The sequence below is a fragment of the Lepidochelys kempii genome, chromosome 5, assembly GCF_965140285.1.
Source record: "Lepidochelys kempii isolate rLepKem1 chromosome 5, rLepKem1.hap1, whole genome shotgun sequence".
In the NCBI taxonomy this organism is placed as follows: domain Eukaryota; kingdom Metazoa; phylum Chordata; order Testudines; family Cheloniidae; genus Lepidochelys; species Lepidochelys kempii.
This window is the reverse complement of record NC_136384.1, coordinates 108,980,165-108,998,579: the sequence shown is the minus strand read 5'-3', so window position 1 is coordinate 108,998,579 and position 18,415 is coordinate 108,980,165. Positions and strand designations below refer to the sequence as shown.

Genomic DNA, 18,415 nt, shown 5'->3' with positions numbered 1-18,415 from the left:
CTCGAAAGCAGGATAGATTGCTGGAAAAGACTGTAGGGACAATCCTCCATTGCCGGGGAAAGAACTAGCCACTACCCAGCAGTTCAATTTAGATAAAAAATTATCAGACACCTAAGCTGTGATTCCATTTCTAACCAAAGCACTTGTATACCATTGCACTGGCATGTTTTGCCATTTGTTCAGTTATTTGCACTGTTTTCCCTAAGAGTATGAACTGGATACCAGAACAATCTATATCGTATAATTGTTAACTTAACCTACATACTGGTAGTAAGAGGCTTATAAAACTCATATGGAATCTGCAGAGTGTTAACCTATGAGATTTATTCTTCCCCAAAGATTCATAAACCGAATTGACAAATATATTGTATGCTGCATTTGTGACATGGTCATAATGTAAGATGGGAGGTTTGAAAGGTTTAAATAAACATCTAAATTAAATTTGTTAGTTATACTGCAGCAACAGTTCTATTAGTCACTTACTACAATTTATTTTTATTGAACATTTTCCAAAAAAATAAAGATCTGTGTCTCCTCTGTATAATGCTGGATAAGAAAACTGCTACAAATAGTAATTTGTTCTTTATCAACATAAACTGCTGTCTTTCATATACTGTTGTCATTAGGAGGTTGTCAACTGAAAAAAAAAAAAAGTCAGATCAACTTCCAGCCACTAAAGTACACGGTGAATTCTCCAAAAAGATAACCTGTAAGCAGTTTATCTGAACTTCTTCTTTGCAATGCAAATTATTTACATTTCCAATCCCATGTTGAATCTGCCACAGAATTTACATTCTTTTAGTTACTCTTCTGTTTTAAGTGGCTAAGACCACAAAATCCTGAGCAGTCTCTCTTTAGAATGTTTTTATTTATTTATTGCAATTTTCTATTATTACAGTTTCCTATACACAAATCAGCATGGAATCATTTTGGTTGTTTTTACTAGCTCTCACCTCATAATGCATTTTTAACATTGCTCACATTAAAATGGGATTATGAACAAAAATGCATTGTGGGACACAAATAGTGAAGGAAGATGAAGAGAGATAGATTGAAACAATTAAGCCTCTTACATGAGATCTTGGTATTGAATATTTTTTTGGAACCCTAATCTTTTCATCAGATCATATGGGGCAAATCTTTCATGTATAAATGGATTTAACTCTTTGTGCATGTTTTAAGATTTATTGCGTAACTATCTCCATTTTTGAATATCGAGCATAAAAATTCTTTCTTAGGCAAACAACAATAAAACATTGAGTTCACCAAAGTTCACAGACATTTTTTGAGGAAATAGGAAATTTAAGATGATCATAAAGTTTTATTAGATTTGCAAGATCTAAAAACTCATGTGAAAAATAGCAGCACTTGTGGGCAGCTTTCTAGTAGGAGACACATTAGCATTCAAGGATTTGTACATTTTGCAAATGCTGTTGGGTGGTATTGTTTTTATAGACATTATTACATACATCTCAGGGTGATCATGATCCATATAATTCACTGAGGCAGACCAATCTTGCTCTGATGGGAGTTTTACCATTGATTTCAAAGCGAGCAAGATTGTGAATTTAAGCCAAAATTTTCAAACTTGGGTGCGTAAAGTTAGACATCTAAAAACTTGTGGTCTGATTTTCAGAGGTGCTGAGCACATGTAGTTCACATCTAAGTCACAATTTAGAAATTTTGGCTTTAGTTTCTATATTACACAGAAGTATACTTCCAAATGAACTGAGTTAAAGAGATGAAGAAGAAAACAATATTTGACTAAAGGGAAAAGGTGACTTTTTCTCATAGTATTGATTACCTGAGGAACATGTTCAATGGACTTTTCAAAATAATTATACTTTTCTATAGTTGGATAGCAACAGTTGAAAAGATTGCACAAACTGCCAGATATAATCGTAATTATTATTTATACACTTTAAGATTGATAAAGGGGGTCTGTTTTCCCCTTAATGCATACTCCTAACTCACATTAGCACTAACCAAGCATGTGCATGTATGTGGGGAAACAGGATCATGAAGGGATGATCACAGAAATGGGAGGAAAAAATAATTATCGCTTCCCTCATCAAAAATATAATATGGGTATCAGATTACAAAGTTAAGCATATACAAATGTTTTGCACAAAAAGAACATATCAGATACACAATGTATGTTCACAGATTAGACTTGTATGCACTTGAATAGACAGGTGCCAAATGACTACATGAGTATGCAAATATCTAGTGTGCACACACCCACTGGGTATTGGAGAACATTTGGTGCAATAAAATAGGTATAAATTAATTGCTTGCACAGGTGTGCATACCTCATTTTGACAGTCTGACTCAGAATGTATGTTTCCATTTGATATAATGGTTTCTCTCTTATCATGCTTATGTTTGCTGAACAATATATGGCCAAACTTTCCAAAGAGCTTCCTGTTTATTTATCAGCTTCCTGTTAGGCACCTACATAAAAGGCTGGATCTTCAGAGGGCTCAGGTCTTTCAAAAGAGCTTTTTGGAAAATCTGGCCCCAATTGTCAGCACTGTACACTTTTGGAAATCTGACCTGGAATGAATAAGTACCTGATCTTGCAAATACTTTGCCACTGGGTGTAATGCTTATTACTAATAGTTACTACTTGGTAAAAAATTGCAAGTTGATGAGACTTAGATTCCTTAGTGACACAGGTGCAATGTTTCAGAGTAACAGCCGTGCTTTTGAATATGTAGGTTTCTAAGTCGCTAAGGCACTTTTGAAAATGTTGCTCTACTGTGACTTCATGGTCCTAATTTCTACATGTGACAGTAAGTATTTGTTCCTTGGCTATTGCCATAGGATTGTAATAAGGAATGCACCCTGCTTTTGAAAATGTCTTTAAAAACTATGTTTTCATGCATTAAAGCTAAAAACATTTCTTCTTTGTCAGAGTCTGCTCTGATTTTGGACTCATGCACCTCACAGGCACATAATATAATGAAGAAAGGGGTTGAATGGTGTGATAGAGGGGATAGAAGGTTTATTAAATCACAGAAGAGATTTAGATTATACATTAAATGTGTATTTTGTGTTCTGATAATAAGCAGTATAACATGTACACTATAAGGGATTGACTAGTTCTTAAAATCAGAGCAGCAGTTTCCTATGAGTTCTCATAATGTAGTTTTTTTACCTGCTCCATAAACTTGCCTCTTTAACTTGTCTGGGGCTCTCATGGAATAAGCGGGCTATTTAGTGTATGATTACAATAATTCATATTAACACATTTACTTTTGTCTTTCAGTTGAGTTTGCAAAGGAAGTCGTACACACTTGAAGTTCAAGTGACATTCACAAATTTACCATCTTAAATTTATCTTAAATAGTGTTATTTATAATGAATACTAATCTGAGTCTTAATCAAATTTATGATCTTATTGTTGCAACATTCTTAATCTTTATTTTGTTCTCTCTCTCTCTCTCTCTCAACAGTCCTGGTACCTGGGCTAGCTTGGTCCCTTTTCAAGTATCAAACAGGACGCCAATCCTGCCGACAAATGTCCAAAATTATGGTTTGAACATAATTGGAGAGCCTTTCCTTCAAGCAGAAACAAGCAACTGAGGGAAAATGAAACAAAACAAAAATTAAAAAGAAAAAAAGAAAGGAAGACAGGACAAAAAATGAAACTGAAGAAAGAAGAAAAATAGACCAGCAATTGCAGCATTTACAATCACTAATTCCCTTAAGGTTGAAACTGTAATGACATAAAAAGGGTCGATGATATTTCACTGATGGGTAGAATGCAGCCCCTGCTAAGTAGCCTTTGTTATATGAAGTCCGCTGGGAAATAGATGTTCTGTCTCTGACAATATATTTTAACTGACTTTCTAGATGCCTTAATATTTGCATGATAAGCTAGTTTTATTGGTTTAGTATTCTTGTTGTTTACGCATGGGATCACTATTCCTAGTTATCTCACAAAACAAAGGCTAGGCGGCAGCAACAGAGCTGCAAGAGGACAAGGGCTGTGAGACAGCCGTTTTCTCAACACTCTGATTTCTAAAAGTTTAAAAAAAAGAACAACTCTGTAACCTTTAGTTATCAGAACAGATTTATTAAACTTTGGCCCTGACCCCAGCCGTTTCTAGCATGTTAACTAGTTTGGAATTTTCAAAGTCAGTATGAACACAGGCTCTCTGGAAGAAATGCCTCTCTGTAGGTAAAAGTGTTATCTCCTCTTGCAACAGTAAAAATTAATTTACCTTTTTACCCATTAAAGAAATACTTACAGAGGCAAGTGCAATTTAAAAATTATATCTAAAGGGGAACATCATTATAAGTCCTTCAGCCCTTGGACTCTAAATTGAGGGGATTAAAAAAAAAGAATTTAAAATTACTTGGTGCAAATTTATTTTCCCCTCAGTTTTGAGGGCATTAAATCAAGACAAATCATGTCACTGAGAAGAAGAAATTAATGGAAACACAGCACTTATGTTGGTTTAGCTGCTGCCTCCATAGAGGGGTAGGATTTATTTATTTAAAGTTACTGGTTGCATCAATAACCCATAGGGTGTATGTAAAGTTCTATAAAATCTGCATCATAGAGACGAAGAAAAAGGCAAATCCATGTCACAAAGGCAAAGCTTACAGTTTACAGACTGGGAATAGCAGGGTGGGGGGTAAAATATATTTAAACATGCACTCTCAAAAAAAAAAGTCTAATCACAGGGTGCTGAAAACTTGCATGGTGCTTTCAGAAATTAGCCTTGTTCAACACATTTCTCATATTGACAGAACAGTAACGTGCATGGGCAGACCCATTTTGCCTCTATGTCTCTTAAAACTAATTAATTGATAAAAAATACTCTTTCCAGTAATCCTAATTTGCACGAAGTTATAATGTCCACATTACGTGCCTTGCCTTGAAATCTTTAAAAAAAAAAAAAAAAAAAAAGGTGACATCACTCTACTTGTTTTGCTGCATTTATTATTTTAAATCTTTACCATTTTTATGACAAAATATTTTGTACTCCAGATGGGGGGAAAAAGTGTGACATCATGGATTTTTTAGACAGTTATACCCTTTATCTCACATTTATAAAGCATATCATGGCTGTGTATAGTTGCCGCTTAAAAATTGTAATCGACCAGCAATATTTTCAGTATTTTGGTGTTTTTTCTATTAATCTTTCATGTTTTTCATCTTCCAATTAATATTTGGGGGGGGGTTTTCAAATTTATACGAATTATGCAATACCAAGTTTTGCCTATGTAGGTAGTGCTTTTAGCTGTATTGGTTATTATAGGTAAGTACACAGATTTAAAAGAGGAAAAAAAGAATAATGTATGCTTTTTTTTGTTTGTTTTAATTGACCAAAGTGGGTACTGCTATTTTTGCAGTGTGATGAGGTCCTTTTGTGTACTGAGAGATGGACAGGGGTTTTTTTTTTTATACATATATATATATATATATATATATATTCTGGGGAGGGTGGGGAGGATTTTTAACACTTTACAGTGTAGCTGTGAAGCCGTGCACCCTTAGCCAGGCAAGGGCTGCAAAGCGACTGTTCTGCCTACTGTGACAAACTTTCAAATAGGTTCCCTCTTTTTAACTTCCCACCTGGGGTGCAAGCTGAACTCATTTCTGGATTTAAAAAAAAAAAAAAAAAAAAAAAGGATTCTGTTGGAGGCAGACTTGACTTGAGGAAATTGTTTTACTTTTTTATTTCGAGAGGTCAAGACCCACAGTGAGACTGAGTCTCTTTCATTTATGGCAAAGATATGGTATTCCAAAATGTACACTTTTAGAGGGTGTTTTTAGCTAGAATGACATGGAAACACACTGTCTTCTATGAGATGCACGTAGTGGGCCACATTCTTTGTTGGTGTAACTCCATTGATTTTAGTTGACTCCAAAGGAGTTACACCAGCAGAGAATTTGGAGTTCTATATTTAAATGACTGGTGAATACTCTTTTTCCCTATGTCAAAGAGTTGGAGTCTTTTTTAGTTTATTAACACACATCATCTGAATTACAGGCATCTACCTTAGCAAATAGATGCCACAGGTTTAGAATTTCTTCACATACAAAAGGTCAGATGGAAAGCTGCAGTTCTGTACTGTAACTTGAATGGAATTAGAATACAATGTAAAGAAAAGTTTATTTCAAGTAAAGTAAAATCTTACAGACCAGTGGGCCTAATGCTGCAAACCATATATACATAAGGACTCTACAGCTCAATTTAGGGAGCATTTTCCCATCAATAGACACCCTTTTATTGGGGTTCGGATGCAGGGGAGAATAGACTGCTGAGCATTGAGCCCCCTGTGGGATAGCTGAGCCCATAAAGGCCGCTTCTATTCCAGCTTTTTGTCTTGAAATTTCCCGTTATTGGTCTACCACTGGGATGCAGCTCTAACAATGGTAGCACTGCTGAACGCTCTAGTGGCTTTTAAGTGCTGGCATTTTTACTATTGTGTCATCCAACCCTGCTCAGAGCAAGTCTAGATGACAATATAGTTAAAAACAGTGGCAGATGCCAGCACCTTGTCTCCACTCGCGCACCCACCATCATTGCTACCTCCATTGGAGCGGTATCAGTGGGACGTGTTATAAGAAAGCTGTGTAGGCAAGGCTTAAAAGGCAATAGAGAGAGAAAATAGAAAATAAAAAATCCTCAAGGTTTATATTTAGATAAATTAAAAAAAAGAAACCAACTTTATGTTGCTCTTTTTCTGAGCCCCATAGTAAGTGAATTTATTCACTAAGTAAGTGGCTGTTAAGACTAACTGAAACGTAGTAACCACCTGGAGGATCCCTTAGGCTGTGGCCTGATAAAATAAACTGCGTATTGTTCTCTCAGCACATCACTTAATAACAGTTCTGAAGCATGGTTATGTGCTAGAGCACTGTATTTGATTATCCCATTCAGTAAAATGTCCCTTTAAACTTTGACTAGCACAGCAGGATGAAACCAAGGCAAGTCCAGACAATAAAGTGCAATAATTTAAATGATGCTTATCCTTGTAGATGGCGGATGCTCTTAACTGAACTTTTCATGTATCTTTGACCTATGGTGTGAACAAATCAAGCTTACAAACACAGACTTTTTTTTTTTTTTTTTTTAAGTCAAACTCGCTCCATGTGAATGAATTTTCCTCAGTGGAATGTTAAGCTACTCTGTGGGTTTTTCTGCCTACCTCTTTAATATAAAGGCCTGTTTTGAATAAAAGAAACCCAAACTTCCTTTTCTTTTCTTTTTCTTTTTCTTTTCTTTCTTTTTTTTTTCTCCTAAGTTCAAAAGTCAAAAGATTAAGAAAATATTGAGGACTCAAATCCAGTCTCTAGCCTCCTCCTTCACCAGGAAGTGTATTCTGACTAAATCAAGCCACCCCGTTCTATGTGCACTGTTCTGCCTTTATTAAGTTGCTTTGCAGCCCTAGCCTTATGGCTGTGCCACTGAAGTGTGTTTCCCCTGGAGTGACATGAACGTTTGAGGCTTGACTAAGGGAAAAAAAAAAAAGGCAGTGAAGGAGACTGTACATAAAGACATGGCAAAAATATTAATTATAGCAATATAGTTGTGGGGTGATGTTCAGGTGGGCAGCTCCATTGAAAATATGTGAATGAATCTGTGAAGCTGCAAGTAGCGAGAAGAACGGAGGATCTTCTTAATGAACCACCTACCTTGTAGACAGTAATTTGTACACTGTATAGTTTTGTTAAGAATTTTTTTTAATTAAAGTACCCTTGTTTGTAAAGCTAACTTTTTAACAGTTATAATGGAAATATATGACATTTCCATTTTTAAAGTAAACAAGAATATTCCTTGTTTGGAAACTGGACTTGGGTTAAAACTCTCCAGTTTCTTAATTTATGTATTAAAAAAATCTGTCCACGTTAGGAGTTATTTCGCAGATTCCTATGCTTGAAAAGCCTAGGTTACTAATCCTTTAAAAAAAGTTGTAAATGGAGAAAAGTTATATTTTATGAAGGTTATTTTGTTGTATTTAGTATTGGAAAAGTTGGTTTTCAGAGCATTTCAGGATGTTGGAAGCACCACTGTCTTTTTATTAGTATATATGGCCTTTAGCAAAAGTTTTTGTGATTGTTACATGATGGTATTTAAGATTAGGTTCACAGAGCATTCAGGATAGGCAGAGAACTCTAACAGTACTTATTGTCTCACATAGCTGTGTCCTCAGGGAGCAGAATTTTGGATTTGCGACTTGTAGCTTCATAAGGACTTAATGAAAGAGATTGCACAGGGACATACTCCGCCATGACACCCAAGTGTGTTCTGTACCTAAACTCTAAATTATTTGTACAGTGTGAGATTATGAAGGCTGCAGAAAGTTATCCCATATTCAGTGTACAGTATTCACTTTTAATGAAACAACTCTATAACATTACTGGGAGTACGGCCCTAAGCATGACATCCAATATAGTTTACATGATCCTGTCGAGGTCCTTTGTTAACATTAACCAGCTGCATGCTTCCTGAGCTTTTTTTATTTGGTTTCTATAGAAAACTTTAAAGAAAAATATGCAGGCTAATCAAGTTCAACAGGAAAAGCTCAAAATTGAATGTTCTACTCCATGCTGAAGGAGCTGAAAACTATCTCCTTCTTATTTGCACTTTCTGCTAGTTCCCCTATTTTTTTAATTCCTCAAAATTGTGTGGGTGTGGTGGAGCACTGCAGTTGGAGGATAACACGGACCACTGATTTTGCCCTTTAACCCTGCACAATGACCTTTGCATCAGCCAAACTTATTGCCATGACAACTCTTTGTACTGTTTCCACACCACAGCTCTGTTGGTCACATTGTTAATAGTAAAGGGGACAAGTTGGAGACGGTCAATTTTTTCATTTTTTGTTGCAATTTTTTCTTCAATGGTTGTAAGTAGTTTTTTTTAATAATAAAAGAGTTCACTAGTTATTACTCTTTAGAAATGTGTGTGTTGCAATTCAAATGTATGTTGAATTTGTGAAAAGGGCTTCAGTGCCACTAGCATCCCAATACGCTAGACTAAGCCTTTGATACTTTTATTGCATGATACAGTACCAGTAAAACAAAAGGTGGCCTAAATAAACGGAAAGCAGTGTGAGCTAGTGACACTAAAGCCAGTCTTTGTATTACTGTATTTTTGACAGAATGGTTTTGAAAACTGTGCTACAGGGACTGATGTGGCAAATGTATCTCTATATGCAGAAGGAAGTTTTTTTAAGAAGTATGGCTTATTATGCATTCTTCATTGAGGGCATTGAAGTTGCATGGACTGATAAAAGTTGATGCAAAATGAGAAAGAAACAAAATAAACCAGCAAAATGTTTACCAAAAAACTCAAACAAATGAGCAGTGCCTGTTCAATTTCACAGTCTCTGTTGAGTTCAGTTGTAAATATGTTTCAGATAACATTTTCTTCAAAAAAAACAACAACAAAAAAAATAAAAAAAAATAAAATAAAAAAAAATCTCTACAACGTTGTAGAATGTGAGGGGTAACTCAATCCCAGGCATAGGCTTCTCAAAAACTGCATTAGATTACGTCTTCATCAAGCTGTTAATTTGTGCTTATATCATATAGAACTTTTAGTAAACTGGGAAGAGGCACCCCATCTCAATGATATTTCTCTGAGAACAACTTTTGTAGGGCTGTGTGTTTCTTTAGATACCTTTAGTACAACTGTAGGTGACAAGTAGTCAGTTATTGCTTGCTAGCTACACACCAGGGTTGATCCATTTTAAAACTTTTGGCACTTCCCCCCATACTGTCGGCCATAAATATTGAAGGTTGTATTTTAATTAAAAGAAGTAGGTGCATGAACAATCTTGGTGTAACAAACTTTTCCCAGTAGGATGGATTACCCTAGAGTTACTTAATTTTGGGAACTGGGGCTCTCTGGCAGCAGACCCATTTTGAGCCAGAATGTGAGCAAAGGTTTTTATTGTGCCTGGCTGGAGGAGGATAATGTTCTTTTGGGTACTTTTTTGTGGGTTACAAATGAACTCAACTGCCACAAGTTTTAAACTGGTGTAAATCAAGCTTGACTTAATGTGATTGTTACTGTTATATCCAGCCTATACTGCTAGCAGCTGCTCATACTGCAGTCAATTACTGGAAGCGGATATATTTCCTATGCAAAAACTGTTTAAACAATAAAATGAGCTATGCTACAGACCTTGGTCTCATGTTTTCTTTACTCCCCTCTTAGAGTAATGATTGGTTGGTTGTATCTTGGAAATTACCCTGAATCCATGAATCTGACAGCATTGCAAAGACTCTGTAGCTCTCTGTATAGTTCCTTGGTTATATTTCACTTATCTGCATACATCTTGATGTTTAATGTACAATGCAAAAGAAAAGAAGAGAAAGAAAAAGAAAAAAAAACCATGCAAGCTGATCGGGGGAAAAAATCATGAAAGTTCCACTTTTTGTTGAAATTTCATTGTCGTCATAATGCTCTGACCAGCTCTAGTAACTACACACGCTACACTAACCACCTCAGCTGTGGTCTCGGGATAGAGCACAAGGCTGGGAGCCGGGAGACCTTCGAGTCACTGTATGACTGATATAGAGTGCCAGATAATTTGGCAAGTTATTAAACTTCTGTGTGCTTCAGTTAACCTTTCTGTAGAATGGACATAAGAAAACTTGCCGATCTTTGTAACACTTTGAACCTGATCCAAAGCCCATTGTAGTCAGCTTGACTTCACTGGGCTTTGGTTCAGGCCAGTTGAGATCTAAAGATGCTATCACATTAGTGTTAATTATTATACAGACTGGATATCCCATTATGCTCACGTTATAAGAAAGAAGCTGTTTTCTTCATGCATTAACCAGAGTACCTGATCTAGTCAAATTAAATGACCAGCATTAAAATGTTAGCATATGGATAATTAACTGAATCATAATATAGGGGCCTAAACGAAAACACACCGAATCTCAAATTTTACTCTCCAAAGCGGCTCCCCAGCTAAATTGGTAGGAGCTTACTGAATGTTTCTGAGGGCAGAATTTAGCCCCAATGTGACCATCAGGGTGACAAGTACAAACAGCATTCTTTTATTTTCCTTATTTTTTTTAAAGTGGGAAAATAAGCCAATTTGGGGGTTTTGCACAGAGAGAAGCTATTTCTTGAATAAAATGACCTTTCTAGAATAGGGTTCTTTGCTCTATGGTTGGCCTGAGGCATCCTAAACAATTAGCAAACTATGCGTTCACCCACTTGGTATTAATGTTTTTGATTTGTACAGTGCAAGCAGGGTAATGGAAACATGAAAACAATGTGCAATTATTTGGGCGTTTCTGAAGTGATATTCTGTGTGGTGCGGTGTTCCTGTTAAAGGCAAGTGTGTTTACTGAAGAGGGGAAATGTGTAAAAGCAATATAAATGCTGAATTCATTGCAATACTGAATGCAGTTGATGATAAAAGCATAACTTTTATACCTAAGATCCCATTTAAGATGAAAACCATGTCATGTTACCGCCAAAGAAAGCAATGCCAATGCAATCTATCACCTTCTGAGAGCTTCAAGTTAAGAAATATAGTTGGCCTTTGGGGTGATTTTTTTCCAACTTGGTAAAACATGGCATCATTTATCAAGTATTTTTGTATGAGGTTGGTGACTCACAGAAAACAGCACAATTAATTGAGCTTGGGCCCAAACCAAAACTTGACATTTTAGGGCATGTTGGATACCGATCCAAACTTTGGGTAAGTTTACTACACGTCAGCTGCGAGAGCCTCCCAATCTGAGTAGGACTTACGCTAGCAGGGCCCACACTAGCTCTGTAAAAATAGCTGTGTAGACATTGTGGCACTGGTGGAGACTTGGGCTCGCCAGCCGAGCTCATGCACACCCTACCAACTGGTTCTGAGCTCAGATAGCTAGCCGGAGCTTCTGCTGGTGTTGCAACATCCAAACATCTATTTTAGCTAACACAAGTCTGTCTACTCAAGCTGGGAGGCTCGCTCTCCTCTGCACTGTAGACGTACCTTTTGTGGATAGCCTCTAGCTCTATGCAGGGTCAAACCAAAAGCCTTGATCTGAATGTGACTGAGATTTGGTGAAGTTTTACTCCAGATCCAAACTTCGTTAACCAGACACACATGCTCACAATTCTTGAGCCTGGTGCCACCTCTCTCACAAATGTCTGGAGCTTGTGAGGTATGTGGTATTACCAAACCCTCTTTACAGATGTGGAAACTGAGGCGCCGGGAGGTATTGCCTATCCAAAGCCACACAGCAATTCAAGCTTGATTCTATTCCACTGAAGTTAAGGAGAGTCTTTGAATTGACTTTAACAGGAACTGAATCAGGCCTTAGTTGCTGGCCAGGCACTTTAATTTTGGTGAATGTGGATTTCTAGGTTTTAACATGTGTGGGATTTTTTGCAGAGGGTGCTCTGGGGCAGAAGGAGGGGATCAAAGCCTAATGTAAGTGTTTCTGCTTGCTGGTTTGGTGCTCAGTAGTAAAACAATGATCTCCTTTGACTGTGTTTAGTTGCACTGCAGGCTGCCAAACCAATGCATGTTGCTGTGGGCAGGCAAGCAAGGAAGCCTAATGCACAACAGGACTGGAACAGGGATAAAAGGAACAAGCTCTTCCCATAGCTGACAAGCCGATCACTGCTACTCTATGGAGCTGGAACCAAATCGTTTGCAAGCAGCTGTCTAATTTTCAAAAATTCACTGATCGGACAATCGGCTTTTAGGAGCCAGATTGTACCCCCAGTTAGATTCCTGCCACTCCACTCTTAAGTCAGTGAGGTTACACAGAGGTAAGTGAGGGCTGAGTTTGAGCCTTAAAACACTTCAAACACAATTCTAGATGTACAACCTCTCTTCCCTAAATGATGTGAGATTGAAATACTTCCCTCTGTGACCTTTTCTGTATAATTACATTGAACAATGTCACCGTTGCTTACAGCGGATTTCTTTCATAGAACAGAAAATGGATTTAGTGAAATTCCCTAGATACTGTATTTGCTTTTCAATTCCACCAAGACTAAAATAAAAAGAGAAGACTTTTTAGCTGCATTGGGTTTTTTAAGTAATGAGATGTCACAACGCTTTCTTTGCGTATCTGTTTGCAATATCTCAGCTGGTTTCTGCATTCGTATTTTCCACAGTAGGACAGTCGGTATTAGTATTTGAGCATGTACAGCGATTTTCAGCTTAGGATCTCAAAGCAGTGTACAATAGTGGACAAATGTACTAGAATAGCGATAAGCTACAGCCATGCTGTGAGCTACTCAAGAGTCCTCAATCATACTCCGATGCGTTTCTGTGGTCTTTAGCAGACCATTACAGACAAACATGACCAGTGAATTGATTATCTGAGCATGCATTAATTTTGTATAAGATCTTCAGAAATATGCAGTGGGATGCACACCTTTGTGCATGAAATTATTCAGAGTGCGCACTCCCATTGGTTTCCTGTGCACCCAGTCATAGTAACTGATTGTACATATACACAACTGTATGCATACAGTTTCCAATACAATTTATGCCTGGTCCTCTAACCTTCTTTAAAAAGTGTGGCACTGTACAATTTCACAGACTCTTCATTGTAGATCCAGAGTAATGGACATGTACTTGTAAGTTTGTCAACAAGCCTCACACTTTAATGGGGATGATGTCTGGAAGTGTTTTAATGTACCAGTCTTTTACGTGAGCAAAAGGTACAATAAGGGTTCTGAGTTAAAATAGGCTGTAAGTGACATAGTTTAATAGTCTTTGTTTAGGGTCTTCTGGACACTGAACACTTTACCATAGCGTTACACATTTGAACATTCCAGCATGATGAGCACGCTCTGTTCAGAAGAAGTCAGAAGCTGAGAATAGTAGGTATGCTGCAAGTCCAGACAGAGTTACTTTCAGTGGGCCTGCCTTGTTTTGTGTGTTTCTCTAGGCCATTGTTTCCACAGTACTTACAAAAGTGTAGTTAAGGTGGAGATAAGGTCACTGGCACAGAGGCCTCTGTTTCCTGTCCCCTTCCCTGTGTGTTCTTGTAACACTGACATTCTTTTGGGAGATTGGTGGGGATACCCTAAATGAGCATTTTTGTTTGGGGTGTGAAGTCCAGTGTTCAGCAGCAATCTTAACAATGTTTTTTGTAAGTGAATTTCCTTTGTTCTTTAACCAGGTGGGGTGGGACTGAAGGGATGGCTAGGAGAGTGGAGGCAGTTAAAGCACTTGCTTTGCAGCCTGTGAGGAGAGTTCCAACTCCAGATGTGTCATCCTATTCCAAGGTACAAGAACTTTGCAGACTGGGGGTACCAGAACTAGGGTGATGCAGAGCCTGGCAGCCCTGTCTTGAATTGAGCAACCCTTGTTTTGCAGTAGGTGGAGCTCTTCTCTGATGAACCAGGGGAAAATCAACAGGCCCAGTGTGTCATTGCCTGGTTCAATCTTCCCCTAGCTGTCAGAAGCCCTGCCTGGTTCACCAAATCCTCTGTGTGGTGATCTGGAATCACTCAGGGCCCAAAGTGCTTAAAAGAGTTCCTCTTTATTCAGTGATGCAATTCCTTTGCATAACAAAACATGGACTTCTACAGTTCCTCTCCCCCAGACTTCTTGGCTGAGATGCTGAACAACTTAAAGACACAGTTTTCAATACTGCATCATCCTTCCCCAGCCAAAATGTAATAACACTCAATATTTATATAAACACACAAATCCAAAAGCTTATAACCAACCAGAGCAGGGTGGCTGTTTATTGAGCATTCCCCCTCACTGCCAGGGGTTGCTTTGCCCCTTTGAGCCATCTCTTTCTGGCCCAGAGCTCTTTTTTTCCCACCCAGCGTGTTCTCACAGCCCATCCTCCCAGCTGTTCCTAGCTGGAGCCTAGCCTTCTAGGATGACCTCTCGGCCCCCAAACTTCTAGTCCCTAACTCCATCAGGGCTTCCCCACAGAACTTCCTTGGTCTCAGCATCTTCCCTGCAGGAGCCCACACACTCTACAGTTTTTCTGCAATTTCCTGAATGTCCCCCCTTTGTTTCTTTTCTTATTTTTCTGTTTCATGGTGAAGCACACTTGACTTGGGGGGAGGGATAGCTCAGTGGTTTGAGCACTGGCCTGCAAAACCCATAGTTGTGAGCTCAATCCTTGAAGGGGCCATTTAGGGATCCGGGGCAAAATCTGGGGATTGGTCCTGCTTTGAGCAGGGGGTTGGACTAGATGACCTCCTGAGGTCCTTTCCAACCCTGATATTCTATGACTGGAGAGTCTATAGTGGCCACCAGTGGTAGCGGTTTATATTCTCTCATTCTGGCCTGTGTCTTTCAGGACACGTAACACTACCCCATTCCCCAATATTTTTACTAAATAACATAATGTAATTTTTGTTACATTAAGCCATTTAAATTCTTAGAAAAACTTTCGCCTTACCTTATCAAAGCCCTTACATACCTATAAAAGATGATCAATTGTTTCTTCTACCTTACATCGTGCACAGCGTCCATCTTTGTGTCTGTTGACTCAGAAAAGATTTTTGTTTAAACCACAACGACCAATTAGTACTCTAAACAAAATCACTTTATTTTTTCTGTCCTGATGCTGAAGTGTATCATTATCCTCAACTCTAGGGCTCAATTCAAAAAATCACCTTCCTTTTTTTTTTTGGTTGATTCATTTTTTTGCCTTTGCGCTTTTAAATTTTTCTGTAATATGCTTTTGCATTCCTATTTACTCAGGGGTATATCCATGTCAATCCTTTCATTTCTTACAGGGTTTTTAGCTGCTTTGTCCACCATTTTGTTCCTTTTTTTCCCAATATGCGCTGGGGTCCAGGCTAATGCTACATGTATCCCCATCTGTACTAATTATTATTAGAAATACAATTTCATTGATTAAATCGCTTCTACATATGGAGATACCCTCTTTTGGAGATACCCGTAAGGCCTATATTTGAGTCTGAAAAAATTATCACCACTCCTGGGCATACATCCCAGATCCAGTTTAACGTTGGCATCATTGCTACTAGTTCAGCTATCATGACAGCTACAAAATCTGATATTCCTTTGGATGTATTAATTCCTAATTTTGGTATACAATATGGTGTCACTACTCTTCCTGTTTTTTTTTTCTTTTTTGGTCCCATCTGTATGTATTTGGAAAAAATGACTCCACTTTTCATCTATATATTGGTATACTTCATTTTAATACCTATTGTCTCCATTTCACCCTTAAGTTTATAAAATAAATCTAACTCCACAATTTGGATCTGTGACTTTCCATTCATAACTAATTTTCCTATGACTAAAAGTTTTGACTTTTTTTTAGCTATTCCTTGTCTTTCAATTCCTGCATCCACATTTTAACTCAAAAGGCAGAGGGCCGGGAGGGAGCACTGCCCAGTTCTTCTCCTGGTCCCAGCTGCTGGCCCCGGGGTCACAGCTGCTGGCTGTAGCTGCCCTCCCTGCACCCAGCCACAGCTGTAGGCCTTGGCCTCAGGCCAAGGGTCTGCTCCTGCCCCAGCTATGTCCCCAGCCTCCTTACCTCTGTCTGTGTCCCCACCTCCCGGAGCCACGGCCCCACTCCCAATTCTGGGGGCAGGGGCATGGACAGAGGTAAAGGGGCCATGAGGTAAAAAGTTTTGGGACCACTGTTTTAGCCAGATCTATTTGTTCTCCATGCAGGCACAGTTTACATCCCTTTGCAGCTTTCATTTTTGTAAAGATAATCCTTTGGTCATAGGAATGGAGACATTGAAATGCCTTGCATTCCCCCATCCCAACTCTCTCATAAACACTTGGTTGATTCTCCTTCTACCATCTCAATATCCTCTCCCCCTTGCCTTTATTGCAGCCTCCTGCTGGTCTTTATAGGGCGGCATCACCCTAACCTCTCCCAAGTGTGGTTCATTCTGTAATCAAGATTGGCTAACTCAAGCCTTCCAGCAGCCAGCCACTCTGCTACACCAAACTCACTAAATTTACTATGTTTAATTTAGTCTCTGAGGTGCCTTGAGGAAATCCCTGGAAATATATCAGCACTACTGTTGTCAGAAGGAGGTAAGTGTGTTTGTTCTGGTGGCACTATGTTTGTCTTAACCTGTTGTGATGGTTACCTTGTTGAGAGCGTCTCAGGCCAACTCAGTGCCCCTTATCTCCCTCCCTTATGGAAGCTGAAGAAGGTGTCGCCTACTCCTCCTCCTCAGTGTATATGCTTTGGTGTGATAATCTCATGGGACCACTGCTGTTTGTGACCATTGATTTCCAACACAGATGAGCACCAAGTCATGTTCATGAAGTGGTGGCAGTTCCCAGAACCCCAAATCATATTGCTTTTTACTTTTTCTAGCTTTATGTGTCTCTTTATCCACCTGCAATTCTACAGTTCCTCTGATATCTTTTAGCATTACAGGCATTCTAGATCTCAGTTTTCTGTTAAAATATCTGCAGGTGACAAACTATGTTCAATGATGCCATCCTGTAATTCAACAGTGGTAAATATGGATCAGAGTCTGACTCTACAGTCTTCTTCAGTAGTTGCTTTTGGATTGTGGATAATGGGGACTAGCAGTTACATTTCTACACCCAAATTTCACTTCAAGATGCTTAAACCCATGCCTACTAAACGGAGGCTTGTTGTCGTTTGTATGCCAGGTACACTATGTCTAACCAAAATAGATTTGATATGCACAATCTCCTGTTTTGCTGTAGTATCTTCTAGTACAGCTACCTCAGGGAAGTAAGAATAATAGTCTAGAATGAGTACTAGGGTTTTTTTTTCCCAGTCAGTGTAAGTACTCACTGGAGTGGTGGTGGCAGGGGAAGATCCCTCCCAGAGAGGAAGCTGGGGGCCCTTCTCTGAGTGGCAGAGTGGGGATTCCAAGTTCTATCTGCCTGGGGTTCAATATGAAACATGGGTTAACATGCAAACTCAGATAGTTGGGGGCTGAGGCCTGGTTCCTTTCGTGTCTTGGCCTGGGAAAGCAGCTAGGGGAGTACTAGTGTCTCCCTCCTACCCCTAAGTATGTTCCCTGTAGGAATGAAGGAAGGTGAACTCAAGTGATTGTTGACAAACTATATATTTTGAAGCTTGGTTTTTCACTAAAGCTCCAGTCAAAAAACTTGGATTATGAAAATGTAACTAATTGACAGTCTTTTGGACAAATAAAGGATCCTTGTCAAAGGCATGTCTGAGCTTACTAGCTCTGACAGAGCAGAGCCCGGGGGCTGGGGGGGGGGCAGGAATATGGGTAAACAAGGCTATTGCCTCCCACTTCATTCCACACAGACCTCCCCCCAGCTATGTTTCTCACTCCCCATGGGTACTTTGCTCCCTGGATATCCCCTCCTGCATTGGTTCAACGCACTCAGCTTCCCCACACTTCTCAGACCTCCTTTCCTCTCCAACACTGACTCCACCCAAACAAACCTCCCCTAGGGCACTGGTTCTCAAACAGGGGTCCAGGGCCCCCTGGGGGGC

The 18,415-nt window shown here is 38.9% G+C and overlaps 1 protein-coding gene across 7 annotated transcripts in view; it reads left to right on the top strand.

Annotated features, from left to right (window-relative positions):
• The window catches only part of NFIB (nuclear factor I B), a 227,284-nt gene extending 217,130 nt beyond the window's left edge, over positions 1-10,154 (top strand). For 4 of the 7 annotated variants that reach the window (XM_073345413.2, XM_073345412.2, XM_073345414.2 and 1 more), the window contains exon 12: positions 3,459-10,154. In XM_073345413.2, coding sequence (XP_073201514.1) covers positions 3,459-3,588 — 130 coding nt within the window. In that variant the 3' untranslated portion in view covers positions 3,589-10,154. The remainder of the gene's footprint in view (positions 1-3,458) is intronic. The other 3 variants (XM_073345418.2, XM_073345416.2, XR_012159114.2) reach the window with 2 other exon arrangements.
• Positions 10,155-18,415: the final 8,261 nt, after the last annotated feature.